The 20,157-nt window shown below is 45.6% G+C and overlaps 1 protein-coding gene across 1 annotated transcript in view; it reads right to left on the reverse strand.

The window, feature by feature from the left end:
• Positions 1 to 17,562, reverse strand: part of galm (galactose mutarotase) — a 46,228-nt gene extending 28,666 nt beyond the window's left edge. The window contains exons 1-2 of the mRNA XM_028820716.2: positions 17,113 to 17,562; positions 9,729 to 9,883 (exon numbers count right to left, since the gene is read on the reverse strand). Coding sequence (XP_028676549.2) covers positions 9,729 to 9,883; positions 17,113 to 17,299 — 342 coding nt within the window. The 5' untranslated portion in view covers positions 17,300 to 17,562. The remainder of the gene's footprint in view (positions 1 to 9,728; positions 9,884 to 17,112) is intronic.
• Positions 17,563 to 20,157: the final 2,595 nt, after the last annotated feature.

The following is a 20,157-nucleotide window of genomic DNA, read 5'->3' on the forward strand; positions in this document are numbered from 1 at the left end:
CCTCTGCAACATCGCATGGACATCAGGGACAGTGCCTCTGGACTGGCAGACCGGAGTGGTGGTCCCCCTCTTTAAGAAGGGGGACCGGAGGGTGTGTTCCAACTACAGAGGGATCACACTCCTCAGCCTCCCTGGAAAAGTCTATTCGGGAGTCCTGGAGAGGAGGGTCCGTCAGATAGTCGAACCTCGGATTCAGGAGGAACAGTGTGGTTTTCGTCCTGGTTGTGGAACAGTGGACCAGCTCTACACCCTTAGCAGGGTCCTGGAGGGTGCATGGGAGTTTGCCCAATCAGTCTACATGTGTTTTGTGGACTTGGAAAAGGCGTTCGACCGTGTCCCTCGGGGAATCCTGTGGGGGGTGCTCCGGGAGTATGGGGTACCGGACCCCCTCATAAGGGCAGTTCGGTTCCTGTACAACCGGTGTCAGAGCTTGGTCCGCATTGCCAGCAGTAAGTCAAACCCGTTTCCAGTGAGAGTTGGACTCCGCCAGGGCTGCCCTTTGTCACCGATTCTGTTCATAACTTTTATGAACAGAAGTTCTAGGCGCAGCCAGGGTGTTGAGTGGGTCCGGTTTGGTGGACTCAGGATTGGGTCACTGCTTTTTGCAGATGATGTTGTCCTGTTTGCTTCATCAGGCCGTGATCTTCAGCTCTCTCTGGATTGGTTCGCACGAGTGTGAAGCGGCTGGGATGGGAATCAGCACCTCCAAATCCGAGACCATGGTCCTCAGCCGGAAAAGGGTGGAGTGCCCTCTCAGGGTTGGTAGCGAGATCCTGACTCAAGTGGAGGAGTTCAAGTATTTCGGGGTCTTGTTCACGAGTGAGAGAAGAATGGAGCGGGAGATCAACAGGCGGATCGGTGCGGCGTCCCCAGTGATGCGGGTTCTGCATCGGTCTGTCGTGGTGAAAAAGGAGCTGAGCCGTAAGGCAAAGGTCTCAATTTACCAGTCGATCTATGTTCCTACCCTCACCTATGGTCATGAACTATGGGCAGTGACCGAAAGAACGAGGTCGCGAATACAAGCGGCTGAAATGAGTTTCCTCCGCAGGGTGTCTGGGCTCTCCCTTAAAGATAGGGTGAGAAGCTCAGAGTAGAGCCGCTGCTCCTCCACAGCGAGTGGAGTCAGATGAGGTGGCTCGGGCATCTGATCAGGATGCCTCCCTGGTGAGGTGTTCCGGGCACGTCTAACTGGGAGGAGGCCCCGGGGAAGACCCAGGACACGCTGGAGGGACTATGTCTCCCGGCTGGCCTGGGAACGCCTCGGGATTCCCCCGGAAGAGCTAGAAGAAGTGGCCGGGGAGAGGGAAGTCTGGGCATCTCTGCTCAAGCTGCTGCCCCCACGACCTGATCTCGGATAAGCGTGAGACAATGGATGGATGGACGTATGTTTTAAAAATGATATCTTCAAGGTGGTGGCCATCATTAGCGATACACTCTTTGAGACGTTTTCTGAACACTCGCATGACTTGTTGGGCCATTTCAAGGGGAACAGCGGTGATTTCATGGCGAATGGCATCCTCGAGGGCTGCAAGGTCTTGAGGTCGGGGTGTGTATACCTTCGCCTTGAGAGGCCCACACAGAGTGAGATCAGGCGAATGTGAAGGCCACCCGACATCGCCGCGCAGGGAGATCAGCTTCTCCGGAAACATCTCACGCAAAACTTGCATGGATCTCCACGCTGTATGATCTGCCGCTCCACCCTGTTTCACACCAGGCATCCACCACACCCATTTCTTCCAGTTGGGGCCATAAAAAAGTTCTCTAGCATTTCAATGTCATGTTCTGAAGTCACGTCCCCCCTCCTCAAAAAAAGTAAGGGTCTACAATGCCAAATATTGCAACTGTAACACGTGTGCTCACCGTGAGGGGGTCTCTGATGATTGGTTTGAGCCCGATAGCGAAAGTTTTGCTTATTCACACAACCATTGAAATGGAAATGTGTCTCGTCGCTGACATCACATGACGATGGCGGTTTACAGAATGTTGGCACACAGCCCTCTACGGCTCTCCCAGTCTCTCTCAGTGAGTTCTTGCACTGCCATCATTTTGTATGCACGGAAATGAGGGTCCTCACGTGAAATCAAAGACGTGTTGGAAATGCCTGAGGCAGAAGGGCGCGCTGAACGTCTAGGAGACTGCAGCATTGATGCCCTTACAGCTTGGATGTTTACGGGCGAGGACGGCCTGCAGATTATCTGTTCAATGTTGTACCCGTCTGTCTAAATTCAGCCACCCACTGAAGAATTGTTTTGCGATTTGGGACGTCACCGTTAGGAGGAATGCTGAAGTGCGTTCAGAAGGCGCGTTGCGTCGTGATGATGATGGATTCGTTGTTTTTGAGGAACGCTTTGACAGCGAAAGCACAGTGCGCACCGGATCAAGGCACGTGGCCGACTGACGACGACAAGGGATCGCCTATCAAAGGACCCCCCACCACGACCCACTCGGCTGCCCCTACCTTGAGAAATGGGGTACTTCATTTTGGCTCACCCTATATAGCTCATAAAGCCTGATTGTCTATAAATGAGTCTTCTGCTGCTTTGTATTCAAGTCTTGGTTGCTTTCTGTCCCATATATTGTGACAACTTGGTGCAAGGCACTATATTAAAGAGTTCAGTTTTTAAATCTTTGTATTTTTGGTAGAAAGTGGTTAAGGCTTTAGATTTCAGACCCCGAAGTTGTGGGTTCAGATCCTGCGACTGACACTGTGTGACCCTGAGCAGATCACTTCACCTCCCTGGGCTCCCACTGGAAACACAAAAGAAATGTAAACCAATTGTATCGCAATTATTGAAAGTCACCTTGAGAGAAGACGTCAGCCGCGTAATAACATCCATTAAGAACATGAGAAATCGTAACATTTTAGAAGTAAATTCCAATGTAGGTCTTTATATTCTATTCATGTATGGAATTTCAATTCTGCACAATGAGAAGTGAAAGAAACGAAGCAGCAAAGCAAAATGAGTGACTGTTGTCAAGACACGACTTGATTTCTGCTTTTCTGTATTAGTCACAGGTTTTGAGATTTGACGCTGCAGACAGTTTGTGGTGGTGTGGGTGGACGGCGCTAAACAAGACAAAGAACGGCACAAAAGATGCACGGCGTGTTCTTTGGATCTTTTGGTTGTGGATCTCATTTTCTGGAATGGTTTGTGCTTTTTTGTGAAGTTCTGTGCCAGTCCTTTGTGAAAGGCGCTATATTAAACAACCGGTCTTCATCGTGTGCTGAACAGTCGCATACACTGCAGTACTTTCACGTTTGATTTTCTGTATGAGATGAGTTTGATGCTGAAATGTTCAATATGAAACAAAGACTGGCGGACTGGCTGAGCTGGCGTTTGGACCGCATAATCACTTTGATAAACTTTGCTTTGCTGCGTCATCACTAAACCTCAAAGAGCCCACCCGTGAAGATGACCGAAGTGATGTCGTTCTCGACCCACCTTCAGCAGATACCACCTGATGTTAACATTTGCTCTGGTAGAGTCTGAGCAGCCGGTGTTCTTTAAAAGGCGCTATATAATATGAAGACTGGCTGGCTGCCATCATTTTGTAATCTGCTACCAATATGTCTTAATACTTTGCTAACTGGTAAGTTTTGAGCAGCTCTCTATATCAGTCCTCTTTAATAGTTGTGGATCGGGGGCCTGAGTTAGAGGGGACACTAAGAAATTATACTGAGGTGACGCTACATCGTGACAGTTTGTCCTCTTCCTCTGCATCGGTAGGAGTTCAACCCGGAATAACTCATCTGAGCCCACGTGCGAGCGCCTGCCCTGGTCTCCGGGGTATGCAGTGGGTTCAGAAAGCCTGCAGACCCTTTCACTTGCTGCACACTTTGCTGTGTTGTGGATTTCATTTTAAATGGAGATGTTTGCCCATCAATCTACCTTCAATGACCCATAATGCCAAAGTGAACACGTGCTTTCAGAAAGGCCTTCAAATTTATTACATAATCAAAATCTGAAATCTCTCAATCCTTGAAGTATTCTGAGTCTTAATTCTGTGCTTTGTAGAAGCCCCTTTGGCAGTGTGGCGTCTTCTTCTTGGGTAAGCCTCTACAAGCTTTCCACACCTGGATTTGGGCAGTTCATCCCATTCTTCCTGGCAGATACTCTCACGCACTGTTAGACTGGATGGGAAGCATCCGTGAACCGCCATCTTCAGATATTCTATGAGGTTGAAGGACCCCCAGAGACTCGTCCTGAAGCCACTCCAGCATTGTCTGGCCTGTACGCATCGGGTCATAAGACCATCTCGGCTCTAGGCTCGTGGCGGCCCTGGGCAGAGAAAGAATCGGTGGCCCCTTCGCCCGCCGATGTCAATATGGTATCTTATTAACTTGTAAGATGACTCGCCCACTTGCACTAGCTTCACTTCTACAGTATATGCGCGTGTCCATAACTTGAAAACCAAGTGGTGGCCCGTGATATTCTCATTATAGCAGAACGTTATAATACTACATGTTGCTTACTGCTCCGACTCTAGCGACATCAGTAAATACAGCGTACTAATTAACAAGAAACACAATGTTATTCGGCCACATTGCTGTCAGCTGTGTCGTTATTTTCTCTTTCTGTTTTATATTCAATATACAGTATAGTGCATCCAGAAAGTATTCACAGCGCTTCATCACTTTTTCCACATTTTGTTATGTTACAGCCTTATTCCAAAATGGATTCAATTCATTTTTTTCCTCAGAATTCTACACACAACACCCCATAATGACAACGTGAAAAAAGTTTACTTGAGATTTTTGCAAATTTATTAAAAATAAAAAACCTGAGAAATCCCATGTCCATAAGTATTCACAGCCTTTGCTCAATACTTTGTCGATGCCCCTTTGGCAGCAATTCCAGCCTCAAGTCTTGTTGAATATAATACCACAATCTTGGCACACCTATCCTTGGCCAGTTTGGCCCATTCCTCTTTGCAGCACCTCTCAAACTCCATCAGGTTGGATGTGAAGTGTCGGTGCACAGCCATTTTAAGATCTCTCCAGAGATGTTCAATCGGATTCAAGTCTGGGCTCTGGCTGAGCCACTCAAGGACATTCACAGAGTTGTCCTGAAGCCACTCCTTTGATATCTTGGCTGTGTCCTTAGGGTCGTTGTCCTGCTGAAAGATGAACCGTCGCCCCAGTCTGAGGTCAAGAGCGCTCTGGAGCAGGTTTTCATCCAGGATGTCTCTGTACATTGCTGCAGTCATCTTTCCCTTTATCCTGACTAGTCTCCCAGTCCCCACAGCATGATGCTGCCACCACCATGCTTCACTGTAGGGATGGTATTGGCCTGGTGATGAGCGGTGCCTGGTTTCCTCCAAACGTGACGCCTGGCATTCACACCAAAGAGTTCAATCTTTGTCTCATCAGACCAGAGAATTTTCTTTCTCATGGTCTGAGAGTCCTTCAGGTGCCTTTTGACAAACTCCAGGTGGGCTGCCATGTGCCTTTTACTAAGGAGTGGCTTCCGTCTGGCCACTCTACCATACAGGCCTGACTGGTGGATTGTTGCAGAGATGGTTGTCCTTCTGGAAGGTTCTCCTCTCTCCACAGAGGACCTCTGGAGCTCTGACAGAGTGACCATCAGGTTCTTGGTCACCTCCCTGACTGAGGCCCTTCTCCCCCGATCGCTCAGTTTAGATGGCCAGCCAGCTCTAGGAAGAGTCCTGGTGGTTTCGAACTTCTTCCACTTATGGATGATGGAGGCCACTGTGCTCATTGGGACCTTCAAAGCAGCAGACATTTTTCTGTAACCTTCCTCAGATTTGTGCCTCGAGACAATCCTGTGTCGGAGGTCTACAGACAATTCCTTTGACTTCATGCTTGGTTTGTGCTCTGACATGAACTGTCAACTGTGGGACCTTCTATAGACAGGTGTGTGCCTTTCCAAATCCGGTCCAGTCAACTGAATTTACCACAGGTGGACTCCAATGAAGCTGCAGAAACATCTCAAGGATGATCAGGGGAAACAGGATGGACCTGAGCTCAATTTTGAGCTTCATGGCAAAGGCTGTGAATACTTATGTACATGGGATTTCTCAATTATTTTATTTTTAATAAATTTGCAAAAACCTCAAGTAAACTTTTTTCATGTTGTCATTATGGGGTGTTGTGTGTAGAATTCTGAGGAAAAAAAATGAATTTAATCCATTTTGGAATAAGGCTGTAACATAACAAAATGTGGAAAAAGTGATGAAGCGCTGGGAATACTTTCTGGATGCTCTGTATATTGGCTTGGCGGCCCTGTACAGGTTCACAGTTTGCACGTGCCTAAGGCCGCCACTGACCCCAGGCTGAGGCAGCGGGTTTTCTTGAAAGACCCCTCTGGATTTGGCTGCACTCGTTCTTCCCTTGTAGCGGACTAAAACCCAGCTACGATTCACACCGTTGATAGGACGGTGATTTCTTTAATTTTTTTCAGTGGGGATCCCAGGAACACACCCAGCCTTGGCCCGACTCGCACACACTCCGTCACAGGGACAAAAAACCAACTGGTAATAAAACAGAAAATGAAGAATGGATTAAACAATAAAAAATTAAATATAACTACGCAAACTAAAACAATCCCACCCCAGGTCCCTTTACGACGATAACACAATAAACACAAATTCAACAATACTAAAAACCTCACTCGACAGTGTCCATGAAAAACGGCAACTGATGAAATGAAATGATGGCGGTAGATAGTCCAGAGATCAGCACGCTGTATGAGAATGGAAAGACTTCCTATGAAGTCAGTAGACGGTTTGGGAGAGCATGGGGGGGTCATGAGGTCGCTGGAAAGGGGTGTGTGGCACTAAAGGACAAAGGTTCAAGTCTTTAGGGTCCTGGAGCCCCCTGTTTGTGAGACATGGACGCTATCCAGTGACCTGAGATGTAGACTCGACTCCTTCATGTGTGTCTCCTCAGAGGGTCCTTGGGTCCCGCTGGTGTGACTTTGTATTGCTCACGGAGTCCCAAATGAGGGACAAAACCTGCACTGTGAGGGAGCGCCAGTTACAGCACTATGGCCATGTGGCGCCATTACCCGAGGGTGATCCAACTCGTAGGACCTGAGTGGCTGGACCAGGCCAAGGGATCGCCCACATAATACCAGGCTGCAGCAGATAGAGAGGCTGTAATGGGACTCTGTTTCTGTCACACTCATATCTAATTTGGGTACCAGCACCTCTAATACAGAATTCATTAAACGAGTGGCGTCCTTCTCCCGTCTGTTCTTTCACTCAGATATCTAATTACCGGAGTCTATCGATAAACAAGGAAATGGAGGACCACAAAGTGCTACGTGTGCGAGATCAGAGGTATTTGGTAAAGTCTACTTAATAAAGAATACAAAAGGGCAAAAGAGGGTCACTCAGGGAAAAGCTTGGAAGAGGTGTTGGTGAGGCCAGCAGGGGGCGCTCACCTTGTGGTCTGTGTGTGGATCTCGATGCCCCAGTGCAGTGATGGAGGGGTGGGGGGGGGGGGGACTGTGCTGTAAAAATGGCACCGGTCTTTGGATGCAACGTAAAAACTGAGGTTCTGACTCTCTGTGGTCAGAAAAGATCCCAAGATCCCTGGGCATCTTTCATAATAAAGAGTAGGGTGGGGTGTACCCCAATGTCCAGGATAAGTTACATCGATATCGGGAGCACCACACACCCCTTTCCAGCCATCTCATGACCCCCCCATGCTATATCTCTGCAAAAGGATGAAGGTCCAAGTCTTTAGAGTCCTGGTGCCCCCTGTTTGTGAGACATGGACGCTCTCCAGTGACCCAAGATGAAGACTGGACTCCTTCATGTGTGTCTCTCTATGTAAGAATCCTTGGGGGCCGCTGGTGTGACTTTGTGTTGCTCATGGAGGAGTCCCGAATGAGGCACATGACCTGCACTGTGAGGGAGCGCCAGTTACAGCACTACGGCTATGTGGCGCCATTACCCGAGAGTGATCTGGTTTGCAGGACCCTCATTGTTAAGGACCCGAGTAGCTGGACTAAACCATGTAACACCTGGCTGTGGCTGACAGAGGGTCGTTTCTGGAGGGTGGGACTGGACCAGATGTCTGCCTGGGGGATTGCCAAGCAGGATCCCAAGCTGCTTTGGCGTGTGGTGGGTGCGGCAACGCGCTGTACCAGTGCCTGCTCCCTGACCTGACCTGACCTGTAGTTCTACTCACATATCATACAGCCAGACAGAACGTAACGTAAGAATTTCACTGCACTCCGAACACGCGGCCGTTAAGTACCCATGTGAATGTATGTGTGTTTCCCTGTGGGTTTTGTTCATTTTGTGTTATTATTCTCCATGTCTGTTGTTATTTCTGTTGGGTTCAATTGTAATCCTGAAAATATGCTTTGGTTTCAGATGCCCAGCCTGTTGTATTCACAAGAGGTGAAGGGTTGGCTGGCAGCAGCTCAGCATCTTGTTATCTGTTCTGGAACATTTGCATTTGTCCGTGCAGTTAGTACAACTAAGAGATCGGACAGATAACGCGTCCACTGAGCAGTTGCAAACTCTCTGATGGGTGTCGGCGGCTGCTGTGCGCCTCTGGGCATCTCTGACGCTTGCGAACAGCCTGTTTACAGCCAGACGTCTAGGAGGTCGGAGGTTTTATCGCACACACAACGGATGTCATTTGCCTTCACATTTAATCCTCTGATGATAAGATGAGGGTGAAGGTTTGTACGTTTTTCCTATGATGTATTTGAATGCATGTGAATTTCCCCTTGGGGATTAATAACATATCTATTTATCTATCTATCTATCTATTTTTCCTTAAACTCAGATGCTTTTCATTCATTTATTTTTTTCACATTTTCCTTTATTTTTAAAATTTTTGTATCCTATCATCTCGCCTGAAGAAGGGGCCTGAGTTGCCTCGGAAGCTTGCATATTGTAATCTTTTTAGTTAAGTCAATGAAAGGTGTCACTTTGCTTGACTTGTCACCACATCCTAGCATCGACCAGGTTTATTCAGTGCCAAGTGAGTCCACCTGACTTCTAGTTTTCCTCCTCTTTCTTTCTCTGTACGTTTATCATTCGTTTGCTCAGAGGTTGATCCGCTTGCTGTTTCCTGAGCATCTCTTCTTGTCTCCACCCTAGCGGCCCGCTTCTTCTCTTCTTTCATTGGCATCATTTCACGTTAAAACTGATTAAGCCAGTGTGTGTGTTGCAATTACTTAGTGTCCATCCATCCATTATCCAACCCGTTATATCCTAACTACAGGGTCACGGGGGTCAGCTGGAGCCAAACCCAGCCGACATAGGGCGCAAGGCAGGAAACAAACCCCGGGCAGGGCGCCAGCCCACCGCAGGGCAATTATTTAGTACGTTTTCCTTAATTTTTCACTTAAGTCTTCAATCTGGTCCCGCGGTGGGTTGGCGCCCTGCCCGGGATTGGTGGCCTGCCTTGCGCCCTGTGTTGGCTGGGATTGGCTCCAGCAGACCCCCGTGACCCTGTCTTCAGATTCAGCGGGTTGGAAAATGGATGGATGGAAGTCTTCAATCTGCCTCTGAAATGATTTAACATATGAAGAGGTAGTGGAAGTGAGACCCATTTAAAAATGAACACAGTTTTACCCTAAGAGTTCACATAATACATTTTCTGCTCACTGTAGGTTTTATGTTCTGGTTACCAGTTTACCGATCTCCTGGTTTTGTAATCCAGCCTGGATTAATCCCAATTTCTTATTCCAGTATCACTGCTGCATTTCCTTGTGCAGTCAGTACAGAAGAGGCTTACTTACCTGGTGAAAGCCTGTGGGTCCCCCATGAAGGGCGTTGGGTCCATTATTGATAGCCAGCTGGTACTCCTTCCCATCAACGGTGAACTTGCCATTGGCGATTCTGTTGGCAACACGGCCGACAACAGCTCCAAAGTAGCGAGGGTTTGTCAGATAACCTGAAATAAATCGAGAGGGTCACTAACAGCAATGTTCAAAGATAACGACAAAGAATCGCACTTTCTTGATGGAGCGGGTCCACTGAATGAAAGGTTCTCCTTCACATGGCTGCCAGCTCGGCCTGTACTGTGTGAGTGGTCTTGTCCAGCTTCCAGTTCCCAGGCAGGGTCAGTCATGGACAGATCAGGGCTCAGCCCACACCTACAGATTGCAGGGTCAAGATGAGCCCTTGTCTGTCCCATTGGCGTTCTGTAAGTTTTAGGTGCACTGGGTGTGGGGGGGCTACACCTCAATGAATGCACTCTTCCTGCTCCTGTTGTTTGCAAGAGTTTTTACTGTTCTGATATTACACGGTGAGCACAATTATTAGGCAAGTTGTATTTTTGGGGTTTCACTTTAATATGGAACAAACACAAAAAAATGTTAATAAACCTGAATGATTTACAAAGGAAATGAGAGCATGAACAGGGGATACATACGTGTGTGTAATAAATAACTCTGCTGTTTCTGTTTCAAGCTGATTTTGCTAAAGTACTGAGGCTCAATTTTGGGGTGTAAGACAGGGACTCGCACATCACAACAGTTTTGTGAAATGAGGATTAGTGTTAGAGAAGAGCTGACTAAGACTACAATTTTTATCATGCTAATTGAAATTTAAAAGGCAAGAGGTGAGTTATCCATATTACTAACTGAGAATGGTAAACCAGAAGGCACAGACGCAGGTACACGGCGATGGACCCAGGAGACATAGTGCGCAGGCGCCTACAGCACGCGTCTCATAAACCACAAGCGACGTCTGATCCACCGCAAACGAAGGAGTTACAGCTCAAAAATGAAAGAGCTCACCTGACGTAAATAAGACATGAAGCAACAACGCGCCCATAGCTAACGACTAACGACACAGCCACACAGAAAAGAGGATTCTGCACTGCACCCCAGAGTCAAACGTAAGTCACTACGGGGTCCGCAAAGGTCCACAAAGATAGAACGGAAGGCGCGAGAAACTACGAAAGGCGCATGCGCCTACAACGTGCTTCTGAACTAAACGTTCACACTACACAGCATGGTCCGGGTAATAAGAATAAACGAACTCTCCGTATTAAACGTACGGCATCCTCACACGTCCAAACCATATAGCATATGTGAATCACATTACAGTAATGCATTATTAACAGTACAACCACAGACAACGCTCCATATTAACAGTAAGTGCAATTATCCATATTACTAACGGTAGACAACGGATAACTAATGGAGTCACGGTCATGGCTCCAAAACGATCCAGCTCACCTAACGGAGCTACAAAACCGAGCCCGCATGGATAAAAACAATAGACGTGGGCACCTACAACGCATGTCTGAAACCGCGGAAGCAAAACTGTCTTGGCTCCAAAACCAAACAGCTCAACTAACGGAGCTACAAAAACAAGCCTGCATGGACAAATACAATGTACATAGACGCCTACAACGCGTGTCTGAAACTGCGGAAGCAAAGCAGGCACGGGTTCAAAACGAAAGACCACAACTGACGGAGATACAAAAACGAGCCCACCTGGATAAAAACAAATGAACGCAGGCGCCTACAACGCGCTTCTCAAATAACGATTCATCAATGTATTTCAGGTTACCCAACACCGGGGGTAGGTGAGCGAAGCGAGCAGGGGGCGGAGCCCCCTTGTAAATTAATATTCTACCTGAAAAAGTTAGTTTTTTTTTTTGTTTATTTCATTCTTACAGAACAACAGTAAGTGACATAACATGAGGTGAAGAATGAGGAATATGAGATCCCCTAATCCTGTTCTTGTGAGGTTTCCTCCTTCATAATTTCTGGACTAGAAGACTCCAGTGACCATTTGTTAGGAAACAAAGTGGTCAGCGCCACGTTTATAAAAAGCAATAGGGGTGCTAGGGAAAAAAGCTAGGCAACTATTAGTGGGCACAATTATTACGCAACTAAAAGGAAAAACAAACATCTTCCCATCTCACTTGCTTGTTTTCATCTGTTAAAGTGAGAATAATAAAGAAACAACTCGCAATTTACAAATAAACATTTCTGACACTTAAAAAAAATAAAATCCGTGACCGATATAGCGCCCCTTCTTTTCAATAACAGTCCCAAGCCTTCCATTCACGGAGTCGGTCAGTTTCTTGATCTGTTGACGATCGACGTTTTGTGCCACAGTCTGGGAGTCAAAGGACTGATTTGTGACGTCTGTATCGAAAGCATGAACTTCAAACAAAAAGCCATTTGAACCGGTAACTGGGGTTGTGTAGTTTGGTCAAAGGTTTGGGGTTCCCCAGAGGCCCCCTAGTGGCCACGTCACGTAACACCACCAAGGACGTATTGCAGTCAATGGGATCAACTCCTTCATCCTCTCGCCACATGAGGCCTGGCATTGTCGTGTGCCAGGAGGATCCAGCATAGGGTCTGACAATGGGGCCAAGGATTTCATCCCGATACCTAATGGCAGTCCTGCAGTGCCGTTGTCTGGCCTGTAGAGGTCTGTGTGTCCCTCCGTGGATATGCCTCCCTCCTCAGACTGACCATCACTGACCCACCACCAAACCGCTCATGCTGAATGATGTCACAGGCAGCATAACGTTCTCCATGGCTTCTCAAGACCCTTTCATGTCTGTCACATGTGCTGTCATCTGTGAAAAGCACAGGGTGCCCACCAGTGCTGGACCTGCCAATTCTGGTATTGTATGGCAAATGCCAATCGAGCTCCACAGTGCCCACTAGAGGACATAGTCGGGCCCTCAGGCCACCCTCATGAAGTCTGTTTCTGATTGTTTGCTCAGTGACATTCACACCAGTGTTCTGCCTGCCTGCCTGCTGGAGGTGATTTTGTAGGCTCTGCCAGTGCTCATCCTGTTCCTCCAGTGGGTCCTGCTGATGGGTTAAGGACCTTCTACGTGGGGCCCTGTCCAGCTCTCCTAGAGGAATTGCCTGTCTGTCTCTTGGAATCTCCTCCATGCCCTTGAGACTGTGCTGGGAGACACAGCAAACCTTCTGGCAATGCCACGTGGTATTGATGTACCATCCTGGAGAAGCTGGACTACCTGTGCCAGCTCTGTAGGGTCCGGGTATGGCCGCATGCTACCAATAGTGACACTGACCATAGCCAAATGCAAAATGAGTGACAAAACAGATGAGGAGGGAGAAATGTCAGTGACCTCCCTCCAGCTGTTAACCCATTCATTCCTGTTCTGGGGGTCGTCTCATTGTTGCCCCTCTAGTGCACCAAAGCAGCTGAAACTGATGAACAAGCCCCTCTGCTACTTCACTGAGCAGATCAACAGCCCACAAGTGTCACTGACTTGATGCGATACTCTCATTATGAAGTCATGTCGAGTGTCCACTGCTGTACTGATGCACATTTAGTGCACGTCCTCTGTGTGACACGTTTTGAAACAGTCACTGACGCACATCCCCATGTTGCAATCAGCAGAGCAGAAGCGAGTTTCTTTGTGCGCTTGTCTTTTAATGTTTTCTTTGTTCATTGTGCATGACATGGTAGAATATCAGCGCCTCATCTGCATGATCAGCACCACCCATTGTGGTATTGTGGGCTACCACAGCTCAAGTGTTAGTGACTTCCACGTTTCCCTTGGCACCGACACTGACAGTTGCTGCACTATCCATGCTGCTTAGGGGGAGATCATGTCTTTCTTGTCTTTCCCCTTGATTGCAATTATTTTGTCTTTTTTTGCCACACAGCTACCTGTACCACAGTGAACTTTCAGGTGACCGAATTTGCCATCCACATCACGCCTGTCCGGTCGTACGGTGCCATCAGCATCAGTTTCATTGTCCATGTCAACATCTGGTGACCAGTTCACATAGTCATCACTGTCACTCGATTCAACCAATGGTTCAGCTTCAGTCTCCCCTAAAACTGCCTTTACAGTTTCTCATTTATCCACCGTTGTGTGTTGGTTGAAAGCTCCGCCCCTCTCATGAATATTGATGACTTACCTTAGAGCAGTGGTGTCGGACACCGGTCCTGGAGGGCCGCAATGACTGCAGGTTTTCATTCTAACCATCTTCTTAATTAGTGACCTGTTTTGCGGCTAATTAACTTCTTTTGCCTTAGTTTTAATTAACTCAACTCAGACCCCTTAGTTCTTTCTTTTTCCTTAATTAGCAGCCAAACAATAATGAGACACAAAATGAGCAAACAGGCGATCAGCTAACTACATTATCTGAACATAAAGAAAGTGGAGGGTCTCAGTAAGGTTGGTCTCTCAGGTCACCAAAATATTTTAATGATGTTGTTAGGAAAAAATAGAAAATCAACAGTTTTGGAAATGTCTGCTGTAGCAAAATGAGAGCAGCAACAAGTCATGGAATTAAATAACGGGCTTAATTAACAAGAAGAATCGGCTTCTCTTTAAGGAACTGGTAGGAGTGAAATTGGTTGGAGTTTGAAGCCCCAGTTTAGCTGGTCATCTGTTGGCTTATTTCACGTCTCATTTCTGTTTGGCTGCCGTTTAATGAAGAAAGGAATAAATTCAGAGGACTAAATCCTTAATTACAGGGCTAATAAAATCAAATGAAAATAAGTTAATTAGCAGTGAAAACTGGTCTACTGTTAGAATGAAAACCTGCAGCCACTGCGGCCCTCCAGGCCCAGAGTTTGACACCCGTGCCTTAGAATGTCAAAGCACATAGAAATATGAATGATATTTTGCAGCATATCTTATCCACCAGATGGCAGGAGAATACTGTCCTGAGCATTAACGCTGAAAAACGGACCTTTATATGTCACATCGAATCTGACTCGGGCTTAACCGGACTGCCAAGCCTGAGTAATGCTTGGGGTTAACACTAAAGACATTAAGACTGCAAAATGGGCTGCTTCTTGGGAAAGAATCGTTCTACACCTAATGACTACAGACCAGTGCCACCTCTCCCATTATGAGGACCTTTACATGGCTGGTCCGGGACTATAGGAGTCCTCTTGTGGTTCACCACCTGGACCCACTGCAGTTTGCCTAACAAAGATTGCAGTGGAGGATGCAGTTATCTACCTGGTCCACAAGACTTGTTCTCACCTGGACAAAGCAGTAGCACTGTCAGGATTATATCTTTGGATTTCTCCAGTGCCTTTAATACCATCAGGCTCCCTGTTACCGCGTAAACTCAGAGATATGCAGGTGGATGAGCCTGTGGTGTCCTGGAAAACAGACTACCAGTTGGGCAGACCACACTTTGTGAGGCTCAAGGACTGTGTGAGCAACACAAGGAGCTGTCCTGTCTCCTTAACGTTTCACTCTGTACACCCCTGATTATAAACAGAACAACCGCACTTGCAGAAGTTCTCAGATGATTCTGCACTTGTGGTGTGTATTGATAAGGGGGATGAGACAGGGGAGAGGAGTCAGGTGGGGAACGTATTGTCTGTAATTTAACATCAGCAAAGCCAAGGAACTGCTTATTGGCTTTCACCACACTAAAGGGCCTCCATGTCCAGTCATTATTCATGGCGTGGATGTGATGGTGGTGCACTGCTACAAGCACTTGAGGAGTCCACATCAGTGACAAGCTGGAGTGGTCTTGTTGCAGAGATGAGCTACAAAAGAAAAGGGCTGAGCAGACAATTTATTCTTCGGAGACTGTTCTCCTTTATTGTGAGTAGTGTTATCCTTCACATGTTCTACAACTCGAAAATGGCCAGTGCTATTTTCTGTACTGTAGTGTGATGGGACAATAACATCACTTCAAGAGAAGCCCACTGAATCATAAAGCCGATTAAAACAGCAGGCTCAGTTATGGGACACACTTTGGATCCCCTTCCAAGCTAAGGTAATAGTGAAAGGGAGAATGAAGACAAAAATCTGAGTGCCATTATGAACAACACTGCACATCCTCCTTGTGACAAGCCAGCATTGAGGAGTTTCAGCCACTAATTACTGTGCTGTGTCAGAAAACGCGACTGGGGCTCCAGTATGGCGACAGCAATATATGTATGTATAGTGCCTCACCGAGACTAATATAGGAGTTTTCCTTCTTTTTAGTCATCCATCCATCCATTATCCAACCCGCTATATCCCAACGCAGGGTCACGGGGGTCTGCTGGAGCATTCTGGCATATTTATGATAGATAGATAGATAGATAGATAGATAGATAGATAGATAGATAGATAGATAGATAGATAGATAGATAGATAGATAGAACTTTATTTGTCCCAAGGGGGAATTTGGAGTTTTATGGAAGCTCTTTAAATAAATAAATACGTAGATAGATAAGTAAATATAGTAAATACACGTACACAGTATGGTCTGAGCTCACACCAGTAAGACCATAAAGCAAGAAAAATGAAAAAGAAAGAAAACGTCTGTCACAGTCCCAGTGGGGCGCTATGCAGACGTATTGCTGTTGGTATAAGGGACCCCCGTAGCGTTTCTTGGCACACTTCGGCTGAGTAATTTGTCGCCTGAATGTACTCTGTGTTGGTGTGCAGCATTGTTCATTAAGGCACTCACTTTTTGTTGTAATTCTCTCCTTTGCTATGACCTCCAGGGGGTCCAGAATTCGCACTATAACTGAGATTGCCCTTTAAATGAGCCTGTTGATTTGGTCGTACTCTTGAAGTAATGTTACCCTATATGAGTTAATATATAGATATATATACAGGTATAGATACATATACATATATATACATATATATATATATAAATATATATACATATATATATATATATATATATATAAATATATATACATATATATATATATATATATATATATATATAAATATATATACATATATATATATATATATAAATATATATACATATATATATATATATATATATATATACATATATATATATATATATATAAATATATATACATATATATATATATATATATATATAAATATATATATATATATATATATATATAAATATATATACATATATATATATATATATACACATATATATATATACACATATATATATATATATATATATATATATATATACACACTGTGGTGGGCTGGCGCCCTGCCCGGGGTTTCTTTCCTGCCTTGGGTCCTGTGTTGGCTGGGATTGGCTCCAGCAGACCCCCGTGACCCTGTAGTTAGGATATAGCGGGTTGGATAATGGAAATATATATACACAGTATTTAGCTTCTGTAAAAAAAAAGCCAAATTTCCCCCAGGAACAAGTAACGTTCTATCTATCTATCTATCTATCTATCGTCTCTCTTACCCACTTTCTAACGTATCGAAGCCCAGGACGATGTCGTCGCTCCTGCCGTTCCTGTCTCGGGTCTTTAAAGCGCTGATTATGCAGCCAAGCGTGAGAATTTCCACGGTCACCCCCTCGGACTCTAATCGGAATTTGTCCACGGTGCCGACTCCAGGGACGCTGCCAAACGCCTCCTTTGTAACTTGGGTCATGGCGAAACGAACAAGCGGTGATGATGGAGAGTGGGCAAAAAATCAAAGTCCGTCTGTCAGTGAACGGCCAGCCGTGGTCAGGTCACCTACTTCTGTGTATCGTAATGTCAATAAAGGGACACTCTCCGGCTGTGCCGTGTATTTCACAAAACGATTCACTTCAGAGTTGATTGCATACACGAAATGAAAAATGTAACGAAAGCGAAAAGGAGCGAAACTTGCAAACAGCGCACTTCTGAACTTCCGCGCGCGACGTCAGCTGTCATGCAGCGCACTCCAGTGACGTCATTGCCAGCCGACTAGCAGCAGCGCCGTTCACGTCTCAAAGAGCTCGCGACTCGTCTGCTGGGCTTTTAACGGTCTGAGAATATTCCATTAGCACCGAATTGTTCAATAAGGACAGCAATCTATTAAAGTATTGAGAATCTATTACAAACGTTAATGATCCGATTACTTGTAAAGAATCTACTTTTTATTTGACGCCGTCTCTAGCGCAGTATTAACACTGTTTAAAAGTCAAGGAGTCTCTCTTGTTAGTACAGTACAAGTAATGCTTCAATGGTCTCATTACATATTATTATAAAAAAAGAAATTGTATTTTTTAGATAAAAGATGTAACGATAACCACTGAAGAAATGTATCCTTTCACAGCGTTGCTCCGTCTGCTACATACTTAAAATAGGATAACTTTTGGAGCGTACTGAATGTTGTTTTAATAAAGATAACGTAGTATCGTGAAAATTTGTACACGGTACATATCCCGTTAAAGAAACACCAGAAAAGTTTGAAATAAACAAAGATAATAGATATGTCTGCTGTCTGTCCACCTGAATAAAAGGATAAGGATAATTGTCATTCCCACAGTTGGCACATAATTAACATTAACACTGCTTTTATGAATCCCATGCCAAGTGGCATGTGGCAGAGACATATACATTGAATTTTTCTCTCCAACAGACAAATGTTTGTGATACGCCATCTGTTGGAATGACAAATGCAGTGGAATGTAGCTTGTAAATGTTAATTCTGCGGTCTGTGTTGATTGTTTACATTTCAACCCATCTTAGGCAGGTAGTATTATATAATAGACAGCCTATTACTGGTGCTGTTATTTTGTGCCCGAGGCCAACCGACTGTTTGACAGCAAACCTGTGCGGCTTGGTTCCCACCCCCCAATGATGATCTCCACCCTAGGCGAATGCCTAATTTGCCTTAATGGTGGCACTGGCCCAGTGTACAGCTAGTGTACATTAATAATGTATAATAGCACAGCTAGTATTTCATAATGCCTCATTGTGACTGCTGTTTTTGTCTTTAGCCAAGTCAGAACTTTTTCATTCTCTTTAGTTTTCATGCGTGTTTTTCTGGTGTGTATTTGATTAGAACATTAGAACAATTGTGACGAGAGAAGTTTGCATTCCTGATCTTCTCTGAGTGGAGTTTTGCATGTTCTCCCTGTAATAATAATACTTTGCATTTATATAGCGCTTTTCTCACTACTCAAAGCACTTAGCAATTGCAGGTTAAGGGCCTTGCTCAAGGGCCCAACAGAGCAGAGTCCCTTTTGGCATCTTATGGGATTCAAACCAGCAACCTTTCCAATTGCCAGTGCAGATCCCTAGCCTCAGAGCCACCACTCCGCCTGTGGGTTTTCTCCGGGTGCTCTGGTTTCCTCCCACAATCCAAAGACAAGCAGGTTAGTGGGACTGGCATCGCTTTATCGACCCAAGTGGGCATGTGGTGTGTGTATGTTCCCCTGTGATGGCCTTGTCTTCTGTCTAGGGATTGTTCCTGCTCTGCACCCTGTGCTTGCTGGGATAGGCCCCAGCCCTCCACGATCCTTCTCAGGGTTAGAAAGCAGGATTAGAAAATGGTGTGGTATGTTATATTGGTGAGAACAGGCCATTCAGCACAACAAGCTCATCGATCCTGTTCAGCTTGAGTATCCAAAATAACCTCAGAGCCCATATTTATGAAGCATCTCAGAGTAGGAAAACGGTCCTAACTGGCTGAAAAGTCTCAGAGTGACACCAATTTGGTCCTACTCTTAGAAGTATGAGTGAAAGCATTGCAGCAGTTTTCCTAATTTTGGAGACTACTTCTAACTTCACCAGGATTGTGGAGAACTCATGAGCTGAATTAACTTTGAGAGTGAAACCTGATGAAACTCACTGAAGGATGCTGGCTCTGTATGGAAATGAAAACAGCAGGACTTGACCAAAAGTTTATAACTGGGCAGTAAGGTTTAAGAACAAGTGTAACTGATGAAGATCGATCTGGTCGACCATCAACTTCGTGTACACAAGCCCACATCGACATGGCGAATGCCGTCATCGGAGAAGACGACAGATCACATTGTTTGCTGTTGCTGCACATTTGGATATCTGCTATAGATCTGCACGTGCCATAGGGCATGGTGTCATGTGGTACTGTAAAGTTTACACAAGATGGATACCCTAACAGCTTACTGATCTGCACAGGCTACATCTCTCGGTGAATTTCACCAGGTTGCACTCCCTTGGCTCAAAGAAATCTCACTATGGTGCGTTGTTGAACAGTGGTGCGGTCCGGCAGCAGAGCAGCCATGTTCATTTGCCCTTGGCTTCAACTAGACTAACGGCAGAGCGCTGCGCAGTGTGTCTTCAAATTACCCATAAGCCTTTGTGAATGTGTTGTATTGTGTCAGCTTCTATCTGTTACAGTCGCCACATCATTTTCAAATTGCCTTAACATTTTGATTTACCCTCATAATACATTTTATTTATATGTGCCTTTCATAACAATCAATGAACATTAAATGTCTATCTATCTATCTATCTATCTATCTATCTATCTATCTATCTATCTATCTATCTATC

Source organism: Erpetoichthys calabaricus, chromosome 15 (genome assembly GCF_900747795.2).
Source record: "Erpetoichthys calabaricus chromosome 15, fErpCal1.3, whole genome shotgun sequence".
Taxonomy (NCBI): domain Eukaryota; kingdom Metazoa; phylum Chordata; class Cladistia; order Polypteriformes; family Polypteridae; genus Erpetoichthys; species Erpetoichthys calabaricus.